The 17,698-nt window shown below is 45.0% G+C and overlaps 1 protein-coding gene across 1 annotated transcript in view; it reads left to right on the top strand.

The window, feature by feature from the left end:
* Positions 1–17,698, top strand: part of PITPNC1 (phosphatidylinositol transfer protein, cytoplasmic 1) — a 395,624-nt gene that overhangs the window by 248,152 nt on the left and 129,774 nt on the right. Inside the window, exon 5 of the mRNA XM_011999170.1 lies at positions 4,409–4,446. Coding sequence (XP_011854560.1) covers positions 4,409–4,446 — 38 coding nt within the window. The remainder of the gene's footprint in view (positions 1–4,408; positions 4,447–17,698) is intronic.

Raw genomic sequence — 17,698 nt, forward strand, 5'->3', positions numbered from 1 at the left:
GTTTACGCCATTCTCCTGCCTTACGCTATTCTCCCGAGTAGCTGGGACTACAGGTGCCCGCCACCTCGCCCGGCTACTTTTTTTGTATTTTTTAGTAGAGACGGGGTTCACCGTGTTAGCCAGGATGGTCTCGATCTCCTGACCTCGTAATCCGCCCGTCTCGGCCTCCCAAAATAGTGGGATCACAGGCTTGAGGCACCGCGTCCGGCCCCTGTCTCCCTTCTTAAGCCTTTCTTCCCCTCACCTTCCCCTGAGTCCCAGCCAAGGGGCAGTACAAACCACTGTATTCCATAACTAGGAACACAGGGACAAGTCCAGGGAAGATTATGTTTATTATAACAGACTTCTAGGATTGGGCTTGTTTAGAAGGAAATTAAAGAAAAAAAATCTGGCTATCTCATCTACGATGTAAGCTAAGAGGGTGAAAGTCCCTAAGAGTCCCTTCTTGGAGGCCATGGGGTCAGGAGTTAGTAGGTTAGGAAATAACTTTTATCTATGTATCACAATTAACCTTGGACGTCTAGTGCAGTACATAATTTTTTTTAGACAAAGGGAAGTATCCTTTTTTTAGGGACCAGGCCAGAGAAACAGTCCTCCAGTTTGGGGCACTGATGAACAAGGCAGCAATTAGGCCTGAAAAGGACCCTTACAGAGAAGATGACAGTAAGGCCAGGTGTAGTGGTTCATGCCAGTAATTCCAGCATTTCGGGAGGCCGGGATAGGCGGATCACTTGAGGTCAGGAGTTTGAGACCAGCCTGGCCAACATGGCGAAACCTTGTCTCTACTAAAAATACAAAAATTAGCTGTGCATGGTAATACATGCCTGTAATCCCAGCTCCTCAGGAGGCTGACCTTGAACCCAGGAAGTGGAGGTTGCAGTGAGCCAGGATCATGCCACTGCACTCCAGCTTGGGTGACCAAGCGCGACCCTGTTGCAAAAACAAAAAACAAACAAACAAAAAAACCCAAAAACAAAGAAGATTATGTGAGACCGGTGTCATAATAGAGCCAGAACGACCGAGCTAAAAAATCTTCACAGTTCTAGAGAATTTAGATGGAAGCAGTCTAGAACCATTTATAACTACCATTTAAGATGGTGCACAGCCAATTAAGTAAGGGATGAGCTATACAGAGCTAAACAGATTTTATAATTACAGGACTTCTCAGAGCCTTTCCTATTCTAATGTACATTGTGAATCTCCAAAGGGAGCTGTGGCATGCAACATTTCCCAAGCTTATTTGTCCAAGGGATCTTGGATTTTGCAAGGCCAATCTTTTAAGACTTAGAGGTGTTCCAGAAACTTCTCTTCAGGTCAGAGCCATTATGTGCCCACTAACTATGCCAGTGGATCAATTCTATTTCGGTAAATGTTGTGTTTTCTTCTAAATTTCAGTGAGCTAATGTGTTGCCTGCAGATGACTATTACTCAGATACCAAAGTTTTTTGAAGAATGCCCAACAGTAATGGAAGTGTTTTATTTTTAGAATCAGGTGACACAGAACCCATAAGTTCCTTTTCAAGCAAAGTCAGTTCTGTTCAACCACACAGCAAAGTCAGCAGTACGTTGGGATGGCAGTGGGTTTGTGCATTTGGATTTGTTTCCATTTAGAAAATGAACTGGTTGTGGCTGGGCGTGGTGGCTCACACCTGTAATCCCAGCACTTTGGGAGGCCAAGGCGGGTGGATCACGAGGTCAGGAGATCGAGACCATCCTGGCTAACACGGTGAAACCCCGTCTCTACTAAAAATACAAAAAAAGAAATTAGCTGGGCGTGGTGGTAGGCACCTGTAGTCCCAGCTACTCAGGAGGCTGAGGCAGGAGAATGGCGTGTAACCAGGAGGCGGAGCTTGCAGTGAGCCGAGATCACACCACTGCACTCCAGCCTGGGCAACAGAGCGAGACTCCATCTCAAAAAAAAAAAAAAAAAGAAAGAAAATGAACTGGTTGTACAGGTGAGCCACTTGCAAACCAGCCTATTCGCAGATGTACCGCTGCCCTTGTGTGGGACCAGAGCTTGTCTCTACATCTCGGCAACCCAATTAGTGCCTGGTGAAGCAGGAGCTTTGGAACAGCCAGTTTTGTTTGTTCAGATTATCCCATTTCCATTTGCTCTAGCTGTTCCCAAGCTCTTCTTTGGACTTCAGAGAAAATTAACTCAGCCATTTTGAGGGGAGAAAGCAGGTGATAGAACACATGGCTCGACCGTAACACAACATAACATTTTAAAATTGTTTGCATTTTTTTAACACCACTTGAAATGACTTTGCGGAGGGCAATCAACAGAGAAAACAGAGTTGTTTAAGGGAATGTTCGGTAGAAGATTTTACTAAGAAACTCTCCTTTTCTTCTTTGTTGTTTATTTTCCACTTGGCAGTACTGAAAAATCTGATTTCCCTTCTGCCGTTTACAAATGTCTGTGGAGTTGTGTTCAGTTCAGTTGTTGAGATCTGCAGAATACAACTGGAAAGATTTTGTGGGCAGATTTCTTTCTGTAAAAATAAAACAGTATGACTATGGGTATACTAACATAGTATATTTCAGGGATTAAAGTGAATGCAAAGGCCGGTAGTGGTGGCTCACGCCTATAATCTCAGCACTCTGGGAGGCTGAGGCGGGTGGATCACTTGAGGTCAGGAGTTCAAGACAAGCCTGGCCAACATGGTGAAACACCGTCTCTACTAAAAATACAAAAATTAGCTGGGCGTGATGGCATGTGCCTGTAATCCCAGCTACTCCTGAGGCTGAGGCAGGAGAATCACTTGAACCTGGGATGCGGAGGTTGCAGTGAGCGGAGATCTCACTGTTGCACTCCAGCCTGGGTGACAGTGTAAGACTCTGTCTCAAAAAAAAAAAAAAAGAAAAACAAAAAGGAATGCCAAATTGCCCTGAGGTCTTTGATCTTTTTGATCAGTAAGATACTATGAACTACACAATAGTGTGTATTTCTTTACTGTCTAGACAAATGTTGATACATCTTTTCAGTTCAGAATTTTAAACATTGATACTATTTTCTTTTTTCTTTCTTTTTTTTTTTCTGAGACGGAGTTTTGCTCTGTCGCCCAGGCTGGAGTGCAGTGGTGTGATCTTGGCTCACTGCAAACTCCACTTCCCAGGTTCACGCCATTCTCCTGCCTCAGCCTCCCGAGTGGCTAGGACTACAGGCGCCTGCCACCACGCCTGGCTAATTTTTTGTATTTTTAGTAGAGACAGGGTTTCACTGTGTTAGCCAGGGTGGTCTCGATCTCCAGACCTCGTGATCCGCCCACCTCAGCCTCCCAAAGTGCTGGGATTACAGGCGTGAGCCACCGTGCCCAGCCGATACTATTTTCTTAAGTGAGAACTTGCCAGGTTGATGAAGAGGGATGATTCTTAACCATTTTTAACAGAGAAGGCTTGCGATCTGAAAGTTTCCTACCTGGCCATATGCTCACCTGTATTTGGGAAGTCACACTGATCCATTCCCATCTCTGTTATTATTATTTTTAATTATAAAATAGAGACAGGGTTTCGCTATGTTGCCCAGGCTAATTTCAAACTCCTGGGCTCAAGCAGTCTTCCTGCTTCAGCCCCCCAAAGTGCTGGGATTACAGGTGTGAACCACTGCACCTGGCCCTATCTCTGTTATTTACATGCAATTCTTCTTATTTGATGTGGTCTCCCTGTCTCTTTACATTCTTGTCTTCCTTTATGGTATGTGGGTATCGGTATTCATGAGCATCCTCTGCTTATTTCTGCCTTGACAAGTCCAGCCCTAGATCGTATGAGCCTGAATTTCGTTTCCCTGTGTGATTATCCTAGAAGTGCAAGCAAATAGCAAACCATCCCCCATTCAGAAAACATGCTTTCATTCATGTCTTCGGCTCTGTCTCCCTTCTGGCCTTGCTTTCCTAGTGAGTTGCTATTACTCAGCATGTCAGAGGATGGGACGAGGATCCATGAGTGAATGAAATAATGAATGAACAGAAGCCTCTGTGTAGGGTGCGGGCTGATGAGGAGCAGCAGAGAGGCCTGCGTGCATTTCCGTGCTGTGGCTGGAATACAAGCAGCTGTTTTCCGGCTGTGTTTCGAAGCTCTGCCTTCCACACAATCCCTTCCTCTCACCCTCCTCCACGTCTCTTTCAGGTCCCCCCATTCCTCTTGGCCACATTTTTCTTCCTATGCAGCATGTATTTAGGAAGTCACTCTGAATCATCCTCACTTCTATTATTTACATGCAATTCCTTTTCTTCCTTTCCTTTTTCCTTTAAAATTCTACTTTTTTTTCTCCACTTGAGTTCCTCTTCTCACTTTTCTGGAACTCTCTTCTTTGTGATTTTTTTCTCCAACTACCCTGTCACCATTACCACCCACCTTATCTGTATCTAAAGTCATACATAGCCCTCAGAAGCCAGAAGGGCGAAGGGAGCTCAAATATCTCCCCTTATTTCCTTTGCATCTTTGCCTGTATGGTAACTAAGGTTCTGAGTAGAGGGTGACGTCAGACATTTACCTTTTTGAAATTGATGTGTGTATTAAAGATCTTCTGTGCACAAAAGAGATATTTATATTTTGCCTCCCAAGCATGGGGTAAAATTTCTATCAAAATGGGGGGATAAAAATTTTTTAATAAATAAAGGAAGCTGAAAGGTATTTTAAGATCTAGGTGTCTACCAACTGTCTGTATACACATTTATCGTCCACTTTCTTCTACTTTTCAAACAACACAGACTTCTCTCATTTATTTTCCAGTAACTCCAGCCCCAGAGTCCTAGAAGATAAATAAACCCTAAACTCTATGCCTGCCCTCATTAGCACTATGGAACATTCTGGATGTAAGTCTCCTGTTGGTGAAGAGAGGAAACACTTGCAAATCTACTTGTATTAATGATCCCATCTCAAGTTGCAATTCCCAGTGAGGCCTTGCAGCGCAGTTACTGTGATAACATAGAACACAGTACCAGAGAATCGATGTCATCCACAGGGGAACTCCATTAGAGAGAAAGTCAGGTCTGTATAGAGTTTCGTGCTCGTGGATAGCAGGGAACACGTTTTGCATACTGTCAGAACAAGATGGCAAGAGAAGAATGCATTGAATTCCAGATAAAAGCTAAAAGGAAATTATCTTTTAAAAGCCTATAAATACTTCATCAACTCCAAGCCAGCTCCTCAACTCTTCCATTTAACTTTCTTGATGCTAGGCCCCTTGTAAAGTGCTGCTTTCAGACAAGGAAGAATTTGAGCTGGTGAACAGGAATAAAGTGCTGAGTTACTGGGCTGAGGGTTCTTCTCAATGAGTAGTTTTCAAACTGTCCTTCTGTAGGTCCAGGAGATTCCATGGACAGGTCTCAGTGGCCATTCTGTCCCTAATATTTTATTTAAGGAAAGAACTCTGATGCCAGTTTAAATGGTTTGAAAACTACCGAACGGTAACATCTCTCAGCTCTTGCCCTATTCTAAAGACCATGAATAAGTGTGATGTATGTGAGACAGGAACCACTTGAAGCAGCAGTTCCCAAACTTAACAGATTTGCACCTCCTCCCTCCACTTAGTGGTGCTTATATTAGTCAAGGTTCTCCAGAGAGACAGAACCAGTGGTGGGGGGGGGATGTGGGGAGAGGGAGAGATGGGTGTATGGATAGATAGATAGGTAGACAGATTATATAGATAGATTAGATACATAGATTAGATAGATGGATGAATAGATAGATGATCGATAGATGTTAATAGATAAGAGAGATGGATAGATAGATAGCTAGATTAGGTAGATGGATGGATAGATAGATGATAGACATTAATAGATAGATGGATTGATTAGATAGGTAGATTGGATGGATGGATGGATGGATGGATGGATGGATGGATGGATATTAACAGAGAGATGGATAGATTAGATAGCTAGATTAGGTAGATGGATAGATAGATGATAGATATTCATAAATGGATTGATTAGATAGGTAGATTAGATGGATGGATATTAACAGATAGATAGATAGATAGGTAAACAGATTAGATAAAAAGATAGATTAGATAGGTAGATTGGATGGATGGATGGATGGATGGATGGATGGATGGATGGATGGATTAGAGGGAATTTGGTAGGGAAATTGGCTCATGTGATTAGGGAGGCTGAGAAGTACCACAACAGCCCACCTGCAAGTTGGAGACCCTGGGGTGCCAGTAGTGTGGCTGAGTCCAAGTCAGAAGGCTTAGAACCATGGGAGCCATGAGTGTAGGTCCTGGAGTCCAAAGGCTGAGGAGCCTGGAGTTGTGCAAGGACAGGAGGAGGGGCGTATGTCCCCACTCCAGCAGATAGATCCATACATTCGCCTTTCCTCTGTGTTTGTCCTCTCCAGCCCCTCAGCAGGTTGGATGGTGCCCACCCACATCGAGGATGGATCTTCCTCACATAGTGCATGCCAACTCACATGCCAATCTCTGGAAACACCCTCACAGACACACCCAAAATGAGGCTTTACTAGGCTTCTAGGTATTCCTTAATCTAGTTAAGTTGATTCCTAAAATTAACCATCACAGTGTTCTTTATAACATACTCCTCTTTAAGTTAGAGTAGATTAAATTATAAGAATGTTTGGAAAACCTTGTGACTTCCTTTAAGATAATATAGTTACTCTGGGATGCCATTGATGTATTCACTCATTTTAAAATTGGGTTTAAATTTTTTCTGCTTACTAAAATAGTAGACATTTATTGTAACATCCAAGCATTATAAAAAATCTATACCACAGAAAATAAAAGAACTTCATAATTTCCACTACTCGCCATGAGAATGTTTTCCCATGTTTTTTGGTGTGGATACTAGTTTTTCCATATTTTTCGGTGTGTATACTCGTTTGCCATGTTTTTCAGTGTGTATACTCGTTTGCCATGTTTTTCAGTGTGCATACAAGTTTTCCATGTTTTTCAGTGTGTATACTAGTTTTCCGTGTTTTTCAGTGTGTATACTAATTTTCCATGTTTTTCGGCATGTATATTCATTTTCCGTGGTTTTTGGTGTGTATATTCATTTTCCATGTTTTTCGGTATGTATACTAGTTTTTCCACTTTTTTTGGTGTGTATACTTGTTTCCATGTTTTTCAGTGTGTATACTAGTTTTTCCTTTTTTTTTTTTGTGTGTACTTGTTTCCATGTTTTTCAGTGTGTATACTAGTTTTTCCTTTTTTTTTTTTTTTTTGGTGTGTGTACTTGTTTCCATGTTTTTCAGTGTGTATACTAGTTTTTCCATGTTTTTTTTTTTTTGGTGTGTATACTTGTTTCCATGTTTTTCAGTGTGTATACTAGTTTTTCCATGTTTTTCAGTGTGTATACTAGTTTTCCATGTTTTTCGATGTGTGTACTAGTTTTTCCATGTTTTTCAGTGTGGATACTAGTCTACTTTCATTTTCTTTTTACAAAAATGGGGCTATCCTGTTTTACACTTTGCTTTTTTAACGGTTTTAGAGTCGATCACAGTGTACTTTCCCAGTCTTCTACTGGTGAACTTTGACTTCTATTAGTATAGAAATTCATATTTTTTATTCAATTTTTCATTGAAAATAATTATTCAATGAATAATTATTGAATGATATATTGAAATAATTATTTCCCAAATATATCTTTTGAGTAACCCCTGGTTTTCCTGATTTGGGATTGTTTAAAGCAAGGCACGTCTATCCTATGACAGATTCACACACACATATTTTCTCTGCTGTTAGTGGCCACAGCACATACTGAGAAGCAAAGCCTGTGCTTTCAACCTCTGCTTCCCTGGAAGCACTTCCATGATTTCCTGATACTCAGCAGTCAGCATGAAATCACAAGCATGCATGTCAGAGCCAGACAGCCTGGCTTGAATCCCATCTGCCCTACACGTTTGTTGGGTGACTTGGAGCACACTGTTGGACGTTTCCGTGCCTTTGTTTCTTCATCTGTAAAATGGGGATGTATGAGGGCTAATGAGTTAATGGATGAACTGATATGTGTCAAATCTTGGACCAGTGCCTGTTAACAGGAAGGATGGTATAACACTGTTGTCATTATAACCTCAGTATTGGGTTGTGTCTGTCCCTGACTGGACGTGTGGAATGTTGGCCATGTCTCCTTTGGATTGTCATTTTGACCCAAAGGTATCCCAGAACCTCCCAGGGTTAAGAAATACCTGGGCAGGCCGGGCGCAATGACTCACGCCTGTAATCCCAGCACTTTGGGAGGCGGAGGCAGGCGGATCACGAGGTCAGGAAATCGAGACCATCCTGGCTAACATGGTGAAACCCCGTCTCTACTAAAAACACAAAAAATTAGCTGGGCGTGGTGGCAGGTGCCTGTAGTCCCAGCTACTAGGGAGGCTGAGGCAGGAGAATGGCGTGAACCCGGGAGGCAGAGCTTGCAGTGAGCCAAAATCGCACCACTGCACTCCAGCCTGGGTGACAGAGCGAGACTCCGTCTCAAAAAAAAAAAAAAGCCTGGGCAACAAGAAGTACTATCAAGGAGGTGGAGAAATTGGAACTCTCCTACACTACTCATGAGAATGTACAAGGGTGCAGCCACTTTGGAATGGGGTAGCCGTCTGGAAGTTCTTCAGAAGGTTAAACATAGAGTTACAGTATGATCAGCAATTCTACACTAGGTATACACTCTAGAGAAATGAAAACATGGCTGGGCGTGGTGGCTCATACCTGTAATCCCAGCACTTTGGGAGGCCAAGGTGGGTGGATCACGAGGTCAGGAGTTCAAGACCAGCCTGACCAACATGACGAAACCCCATCTCTACTAAAAATACAAAAATTAGCCAGGTGTGGTGGCAGGTTCCTGTAATCCCAGCTAATCTGGAGGCTGAGGCAGGAGAATTGCTTTAACCCAGGGGGCAGAAGTTGCAATGAGCCAAGATCATGCCACTGTACTCCAGCCTGGGCAACAGAGTAAGACTCCATTTCAAAAGAAAGAAAGAAAGAAATGAAGACATATATCCACACAAAAACTTGCACAAGAATACCTGTGGCGGTATTGTTCATAGTAGCCAAAAAATAGAAACAAATGTTCATCAACTGATAAATGGAGAAATCAAATGTGGTATGTCCATACAGTGGACTATTATTTGGCCAGAAAAAGGAATGGAGTACCCATACATGCTAGAACATGAATGAGCCTTGAAAACCTGCTAAGGGAAAGAAGCCAGGAACAAAAGACCACATATGATACACTTCCATTTATAGGAAATGTATAGAATAGACAAATCTTAGAGACAGAGGAGATGAGGGGTTGCATACAATGTGGTGTTGCAGGTAGGCAGGAATGGGGACGTGACTGCTGATGGATACAGGGCTTCTTTGGGAGGTAATGGAAATGTTCTAAAATTAGATTGTCATAATGGTTGTATAACTCTGAATATTCTAAACACATTAACTTGTATACTGCAAATTGGTGAATTATATGGTATGTGAATAAAGCTTTTTTTTATTTATTTTATTTTACTTTTTCAGAGATGGGATCTTGCTCTGTCACCCAGGCTGGAATGCAGTAGTGTAATCATAGCTCACTGCAACCTCAAACTCCTGGGCTCAAGTGATCCTCCTGCCTCTGTCTCTTGAATAGTAAAGCTATATTTTTTAGGGAAAAGGGGGAAACAGCTCCTGAGTTCGGGTGGGGTGGGCTCCCAGAATCTACCAACTTACTGAAAGCAAGGCATCAGGAGAGAGGCCTGGAATCTGTTTTTAACAAGCCCAACAAATGAGGCATCATTAAGTAGGTCTTAGAAATACACTGTCATAGAGAATATTTTTATTTTTATTTTATTTTTATTTTACATTGTAAAGTGGGATAGGGTAGGATTAATACCTTTTAACTTACATTTTTGCTACAGGCTAGGTGCTGTGGAAATACAGTATCCTTTGATGACAATAATGACAATCTTCAAAGTGAGCGGTGCATATTCTTCGAGAAGTTTTGCACTTCTTGCATCTGCAGTACAGTGCCCTAGAGGGCCTCAGACCCATCCCCAGGGCCCCCGTTCTCTGCAGCCACCATCATCTCTCTCCGTTTGCAGGTGCAGAGACAGCAGTCAGGGCTGCCAGCACCACCCAGAAACTGAAATCCCCAATGTGTCTGACCCTTTCTCTTTAAGACTTCGGTTTGCTTATATTTCATTTTGTTCCTGTAAGTGTTTCTTATTGCCATAGCAACCCTAATCAATCACTGGACCAAAAATAGCTCTTTCATGTTTTCCAAAGCATGTCTGTAGTGAATTGGAAATTCAGCTCTGCCGTGCATTTTGCATATGCTGTTTTCATTTCCCGACACTGAACCTGGGAGGGCTTGTGTCTGGAAATTATTCTTACAGAGACCCAGATACCTGACTTGTCTTTTCAGGCGTTCTTCTTCCCCACTGCAGATCCCCCCATCACTTCCAAAAGCTACAAGCAGATGCATTTAAATTCCACCATCACTTTTCTGCACATTGAGTTTTAGGTGCTGGAGGTTTTACAGGTACCAGAATATCACTTTTCAATAAGAGGTTCATCCTGGTGGATTCCACTGGGTTTGGAAGGCCAATTATAGATGCTTAGACACCAGATAAAAGGAAGAGGGTCATGGCAGGGAGCAGATGGCAGCAACACCTGTAAGATTCCTCTGGCTTAGGTGGATCTAAGCTAGAAAATCAAAGATGAGATGATAGGCGAGCTCCTGCCTTGATTCCCTGACTTCTTCCTAACACTGCTCCTATTTTTAGGGGGTTGGGGCAAAATAAACACTGGATGCCATTAAGTGAATATTTTCTATGATTCTTTCTCTGCTTTATTCTCCCTGCCAAGCTGTGCCTTTAGTCGAGAAGAGGAAGAGAGATAAAAAAGAAAAGATTTTTCATGAGAAAGAGGATTCCAGACCTGGAGTGAGCCCAGAGGAGGAAGAAGAGGTGGAGAGGGACAGAAATGACTCACTGATTTCCCCCAGGCTCCGGGGACAGGAGTGCTTTTGTGCCTCCCCCTCTGCCTGTCAGCAGAGTCATCTCTGTGGCCTCAAGGGTTCCCAACTTCCGTTTTATGCTTCTGTTTCTTAACTTCTTTGAGCCTTGGTTTTGGCAGTTGGGCAGAGTGAACCAGCAGAGGTGCGCCCTTTAGATCTAGGAAAGAAAAGAGTTCACGGAGATCCTGGTAGAGTTTTTGTTCCCTGCGTGAAGTCAGCAGGGGGCCAAGGGAAAGCTCAGAGAAGAGACCAGTGGAAGGGGCACCTGCCCAGAAGAAAGGGCTGCCAAGGATGGAGCCTGGGACACGTGGTGACATTTCCTCAGCAGCAGAGCAGGTCAGGGATTCAGAGTGAGTCTGGAAGAGCCCAGATCTGCTCTGTGGTTTGGCCACCTTCCTTGCCATGGGCAGGAGCCGTCAGGTGTCCTATGGGTGCCTTTCCGGAAGCCTCTGCATCCTTGCGTCTTCATAGTGGAGGATCTGCCTTTGACCCCAGCTCAGCTTTCTCGTCCACATTGCCTAGGAGTGTACAGTGGAGTGGACCAGCATCTCTCCAGCACCTGCCAGGTGCTGCTTGGCCCTGGACATTCATTATCTCTTTTCATTCTCACCCCGCAGCTTTGAGGTTGCGATTGTCTCCATTCGATAGATGAGGAAACTGAAGTTCAGAGGGGTTCGGCAATTTGCCCCAAGTCACACAGTTTGTTGGAAAAGAAGCTGGGGTTTGAACTGAAGTCTGTTTTCCTCTAAACACCTGTATTTTTTTTTTTTCTACTAAATCACCATGCTCCCTCTCTGTGGGTTAGGTGCCTGCTGCTGCATCTGGACACCAGATAATGACAAGCTTGCTGACATCAGTTACTAGTAAATACCACCCTGGGCAATAAGCAGTGGCCATTGATTGACAAAGCAGGTGACGTCATAGGTGGAACTACTAAGTCAGAAAAAGCACCAATTCCCCCTTCCCTTGCACATGCTTGAACCTCAAAGTCAGTGATGCTTTACACAGATGAAAGCCAGATGGGCAATTTGGAAGAAGGCAGCCAGCAGGCTGGGTGTTGTGTTGGTTTTCTCTTGCTGTGTAACAAATCTCCCACAAATTTAGCAACTTAAAACAACACAAGTGGCTGGGTGCAATGGCTCATGCCTATAATACCAGCACTTTAGGAGGGCAAGGTTGGAGGATCGCTTGAGCTCAGGAGTTTGAGACCAACTTGGTCAACACAGTGAGAGCTCATCTCTACTAAAAGTAAAAAAAAATTAGCTGGGTATGGTGGTGCATGCCTGTAGTCCCAGCTGTTCAGGAGGCTGAGGCGGGAGGATTGCTTAAGTCCAGGAGGTCAAGGCTATGGCGAGCTGAGCTATGATCACACCACTGCATTCAAGCCTGGGCAACAGAATGAGGCTCTGTCTCAAAAAAGAAAAGAGAAGAAAAATAACACAAGTTTGTCATCTTGCAGTTTCCATGGGTCAGGAGTTGGAACCCAGGCTCGCTGGGTCCTTGGCCCAGGGACTCCCCAGGTGGAAAATCAAGGCACCAGCCAAGGTTCTAGTTTCACCAGAGATGCGGGGTCCTCTTCCATGCCCACTGGTGGTTGGCAGGACTCATTCCTCATGGTTGTAGGATGGAAATCGTGTTTTCTAGCTGGCTCTCCTCCAGCTGTCACTCTCAGTTCCCAGTAGACCTCCCTTGGGTCCTATCCACGTGGCTATCTCACAACTTCAAAGCCAGCTACAGAATCTCTGCTTTTTCTCAAGTGAAGTCTTGTATACTGAGACAGAGTCTGAGGAGTGACCGACTGTCTTGTCTTTTTGCTGTCAATCAAAGGCTACGCTCCCTCTGAAGGTTCTAGGGGGCAACCAAGGGAGTGACAACCCGTCATATCCCCGGGTCCTGCTCACACCCGAGGGGAAGGAGGACACAGGATGTGTGCACCAGTGGCCGGGACTCTGGAGGCTATCTCAGAATTCTGTCTGCAGTGGGTTTTTCAGCCTTTCCTTCATAGGCTGTGGTCCAAATGGGACTTTCAACATTCAGCATTTCCAAACGACTGTTCCTTAGAGAGCACTGGATGCTTCAGAAGCCCTGAGACATCGTCCTGTTTTAGCCAGTGGCTGACAACCCTAGTGTCTCTCTTCTTGGAGCAAGTTCAGGTGTGTTACATCAGGGTTCCCAACATTTTTTCCATGCCCACACTCCTGACAGATCCCTCGGTGATACAGAATTCCTCCACTCAAGGATGTTTATCAGGATCTTTAGAGAACAGCGCACAAATGGAGAAAAAGTCCAGGGTTGGGAGGTGGGGTCCCCCTCTCCCCGTTGACATTGAGAATGACTAGGTTAGATGGTATATTCCTAATGGAAGCAAAAGTCTTGGTTACAGAAAACATTATTCGAGCAAAACCTAAACCAAAGGAGATGCTTTAACACCCGAAGAAGCTGGGTAAAGAAGGGGGGTAAAGAAAAAGGGGGGCGACTTTGACGTGCACCATTCCTAGTGGTGCTGGTGTTGGGGGGGCACCCTCCTGTTAGAGGGTGAGCTTACCACCTGGTTGGTGAGCCTGGGACACATATAGCTAATGGTAATGGTGACAAAGGAGATACGTGCTGCGATAAAGGGACAAACGGAATACTGCCACATGCGTGGGATAATCATTCCAAAGTGGTACTTCAGATGGTCTTTGAGTAAGATTTAGGAAAGAAATTTTGGGCTGAGAGTACCATGGGCCAAAAAAAAAAAAAAAAAAAAAACCTGGCGGCAGGAAGTTTTCCAGGGAAGGGGGAGTGGACCTAGATTTAGGGTGGGCTCAAATCCAATGACTGGTGTCCTTGTAAGAAGAGAAGAGAGCACAGAGACCCAGAGGAAAGAAGGAGATGTGAAGACGGAGGCAGAGACTAGAGTGATGCACCCACTACCGGGGCCACCAACAGCTGGAGGGGACAAGGACAGATTGTCTCCCAGAGTCTTCAGAGGGAGTGTGGCTCTGCCAACACCTTGGTTTCAGGCTTCTGGCCTCCAGAACTGTGAGAGAATGAATTGCTGCTGTTTTAAGCCACCCAGTTTGTGGAATTGGCTACAATAACTCTAGGGTACTAGTACAGTCAGGGAGAACATTCGCGTTCAGTCCAGTCCTTTCAAGTTTGAGGAACCTGTAGGGCGATTGTTGGGGATAGCCAGTGGGCACCTGGAAATGTGAGAGGAGTTGGAATTTGAAATGTTGATTTGGGAGGCATCTGCCAAAAAAATCACGAAAAGTCAGAAGCAGATAAGATCACCAGGGGAGAGGGTTTGGATCAAGAAAAGCGGCTGTAGGTAGGGTAGGACCTGAGGGATCTCCTGCAGGGAAGAAGTGGAGGAGGGAAGAGAAGGCTGAACTGCTGCTCAGGATGGAGAACTTGCTCAGCCGTATTGCAGCCTAGAGAGGTCTCCAGGGTGCACATGGAAGAGTGATGCTGGTTTGAAAATCCTTTGATGATCAGGTGGGAGGTGGAAAAAAAGTAGACAGGAAGCACTGAAATTGAATACTCTTTTTTTTATTTTTTTATTTTTTTTTGAGAGGGAGCCTTGCTCTGTCACCCGGGCTGGAGTGCGGTGGTGCAACCTTGGCTCACTACAACCCCCGCCTCCCAGGTTCCAGCGATTCTCCCTACTCAGCCTCCTGAGTAGCTGGGATTACAGGCACCTGCCATCACGCCTGGCTAATTTTTGTATTTTTGTAGAGATGGGGTCTCACCATGTTGGCCAGGCTGGTCTTGAACTCCTGACCTCAGGTGATCCACCCACCTCGGCTTCCCAAAGTTCTGGGATTACAGGCGTGAGCCACCACGCCCGGCTACTGACTACTCTAAAAAGTTTTTTTATGAAGACAGAGAGAGATATGGAATTGATTATAGATGGGGGAAGAAATAGAATCAAGGGAACTTTGTGTTTATTTATTTTGTAAGACTATGACACTTTTCATTATATTTTTAGGCTGCGGGAAGGAAGCAGGGAGAAGATGCAAATAATCAATGAAACAAGGTTCTAGAGAAAAGCTTACAAATCATTTGTGCTGTGCACCTACTATGTGCCAGTCACTGTGCTGGGGTTTAGCTGTGTGATCTCATTGATCTTCCGAACACTCCTACAGAGTGGAGAAGGATTGTCTCCATTTTCCACCTGGAGCAACTGGGGCTGAGAATAGTGAAATAACTTGCCCAGGTTAATACATCTTGGATTTGAGCCCAAGTGAGCTGGCTCTAATGTCTCAGTGCTTTTCATTATAATATTTCTCCACTGAAAAAGAGGAGGATATATCTTTCTCTGACTCACAAAGAATAAGAAACTTAAAGAAATAAGCAGATTTGTAATGGAGGAAAGGGATGTGTCAGTGTTTCCATCATGCGGTTCGTGTCCTCATTAAACTATGACTCAAAAAAGTGATCAGCTGCGAGGCAGAGGGGAGAAGGGTGAAGCCAGGCAGGAGACCTTGAGAGGGGAAGGGATTTAGGATAGATCAGTGGGTGAGATATAACAGGGAGCCAATCGGGAAGAAATCAGAGACCTCACTGTAAGGCTGAGCTTCCGCTAGGATTAGTGGGCTGGATTTTTGGAGAAACCACCCTGCATGGGGGAAGCAGAAGGTTATCTTAACACGGACATCTCCCCAGAGAGATTTCAGTGACAGCACTGAAGAAGCCCAGAGCCACAGATAATTCTGATTTTAACTCAAGACATCCGCACACCCCAGGGCTCTGAGAGCGAGTCCTCAGACATCCCAAGGGGAGTATCAGCCCCAACCACCTGCTGAAGGAGAAAGTGCTGACCCACTTGGAGTTACCAGGAGCCGTTCCCCGGCCACCCTGCTGAAGCCAGGTGCACTCCCAGCCTCGTGGCAAGGTTGCCATTCTGATATGAAAATAACCAAAGTCCCCACTCAAAAATAACATCTGCTAATTTGCGTGGGAGTTTTGCATTTCATAATTGGGTTTAATATGCAAATGCTAAGATTCATGTGTTAGGCTAGCTAAGTGGTTTAGAGGTTCAGTGGGTAAAAACTCCTCACAGTGTTTCACTCCGGTGCACCGAGACCCGCACCCATGCTCCCCAACTCTGTGCTCTCCCCACCCCTTGGATTAACTCTCATGTGAATTATGGGACATAAATACAAAATCGATTTACCTAAAGGCTTGTCATGTCTAAGAGGGTCTCAGCCAGGGCATCCCCCCACGTTCCCATGTCTGCTGTGGGGCTCCGAGTCCTCCAGCGTCTTCATTTAAGATGAGCAGCTGCTCCTTGGTGCTACCTGGACCCGGGTGTGAGGGCGGCGGTTATGGAGTGAGAAGTTTGAGAGGAGACAGCAGAGAAGGTGTTAATGAATAATCGCAGGGCCTCGTTCTCCATAAAGGCAATTACTGGGATTGATCGTTCCCATGTTTCCTTAGTCACGGTTCAGATGGCTTGTTTCACTCAGATTAAGACAGATGCGTGCTGAACGCGCCCTGGCATGTGATGTCAGGAGAATTATCGATGGCACATCCCAGGCCTCTGCCTTCTTGTGCGGGTGCCACCAGGGATCTCAGCCGGGCTAAAAGGGGAGCGTGGTCATTGTGCGGCTGAAGCATGTGTGTGCTATAGCCAGGTGGTTTTCCAGTTTGAGCATGCCTCAGCATACACTGGAGGGCTTGGTAAACAGATTGCTGAACCCCACCTCCAGAGTTTCTGATTTAGTTGGTCTGCTGAATAATTTGCATTTCTTTTCTTTTTCTTTTTTTTTTTTTTTTTGAGTTGGAGTCTCGCTCTGTTGCCCAGGCTGGAGTGCAACGGCGCGATCTCAGCTCACTGCAACCTCCACCTCCCAAGTTCAAGCGATTCTCATGCCTTGGCCTCCCAAGTAGCTGGAATTACAGGGGGTGCACCACCACACCCGGCTAATTCTTGTATTTTTAGTAAAGACGGGGTTTCACCATGTTGGCCAGACTGGTCTCAAACCCCTGACCTCAGGTGATATGCCCGCCTTGGTCTCCCAAAGTGCTGGGATTACAGACATGAGCCACCGTGCCTGGCCAAGTATTTGCATTTGTAACAATTCTGGGCTGCTGGAACTGGTCCAGAAACTCCTCTTTGAGAACCACTCAGTATGGTGAAGAGTATGGACAGTGGGACCAGGCCACCTGTCTGCATGACCGTAGGCCATTTACTTACCCTCTCTGTACCTGCATCTCCTCATCTTTAAAGCAGGGGGCATAGTAATAGTACCTCCTTCATGGGGTTGTTGCCAGGAATAAATGAGTGAGCACATCAGAGCATTTGTAGCAGTGTCTGGTATAGACAGTATATGAGTGCCAGGAACATGTATAAGAGATCCAGCCTGTTGTTACTGTAATGCTATCAGCCCAAGTCTGGTTTCCCCAACACCCACAGATCCCAATGCAGTTGCTGGGTCATTGTGCCCATTAGCCATCAATCCTATCTCTGGTGGCCAAGAAAGTTAATGCCCAGCTTAGTGCTAGTCGGAGCGTGGTTACACCGACATCCATCAAAATTCTCTTCTCAAGCCACCTTAACCCTTCACATCTACTGAATGCATAGAACTTGACTCAGCGAGACTGGGGCCGTAGGGCTGGGTTGCATTTGGGGTTTCTCTCCCTCGCGTGGGCAAAGAGGGGGGCTGCCTTTTCTGGTTCAGTTTCTACCCATGGATGCTGTCTGCTGAATGCATTCTTTAACTATACATTTTTAAAACATCATTTTATTAATATTTAACCCTCACAGTGTT

This window comes from Mandrillus leucophaeus, unplaced genomic scaffold (genome assembly GCF_000951045.1).
Source record: "Mandrillus leucophaeus isolate KB7577 unplaced genomic scaffold, Mleu.le_1.0 Scaffold585, whole genome shotgun sequence".
Taxonomy (NCBI): Eukaryota; Metazoa; Chordata; class Mammalia; order Primates; family Cercopithecidae; genus Mandrillus; species Mandrillus leucophaeus.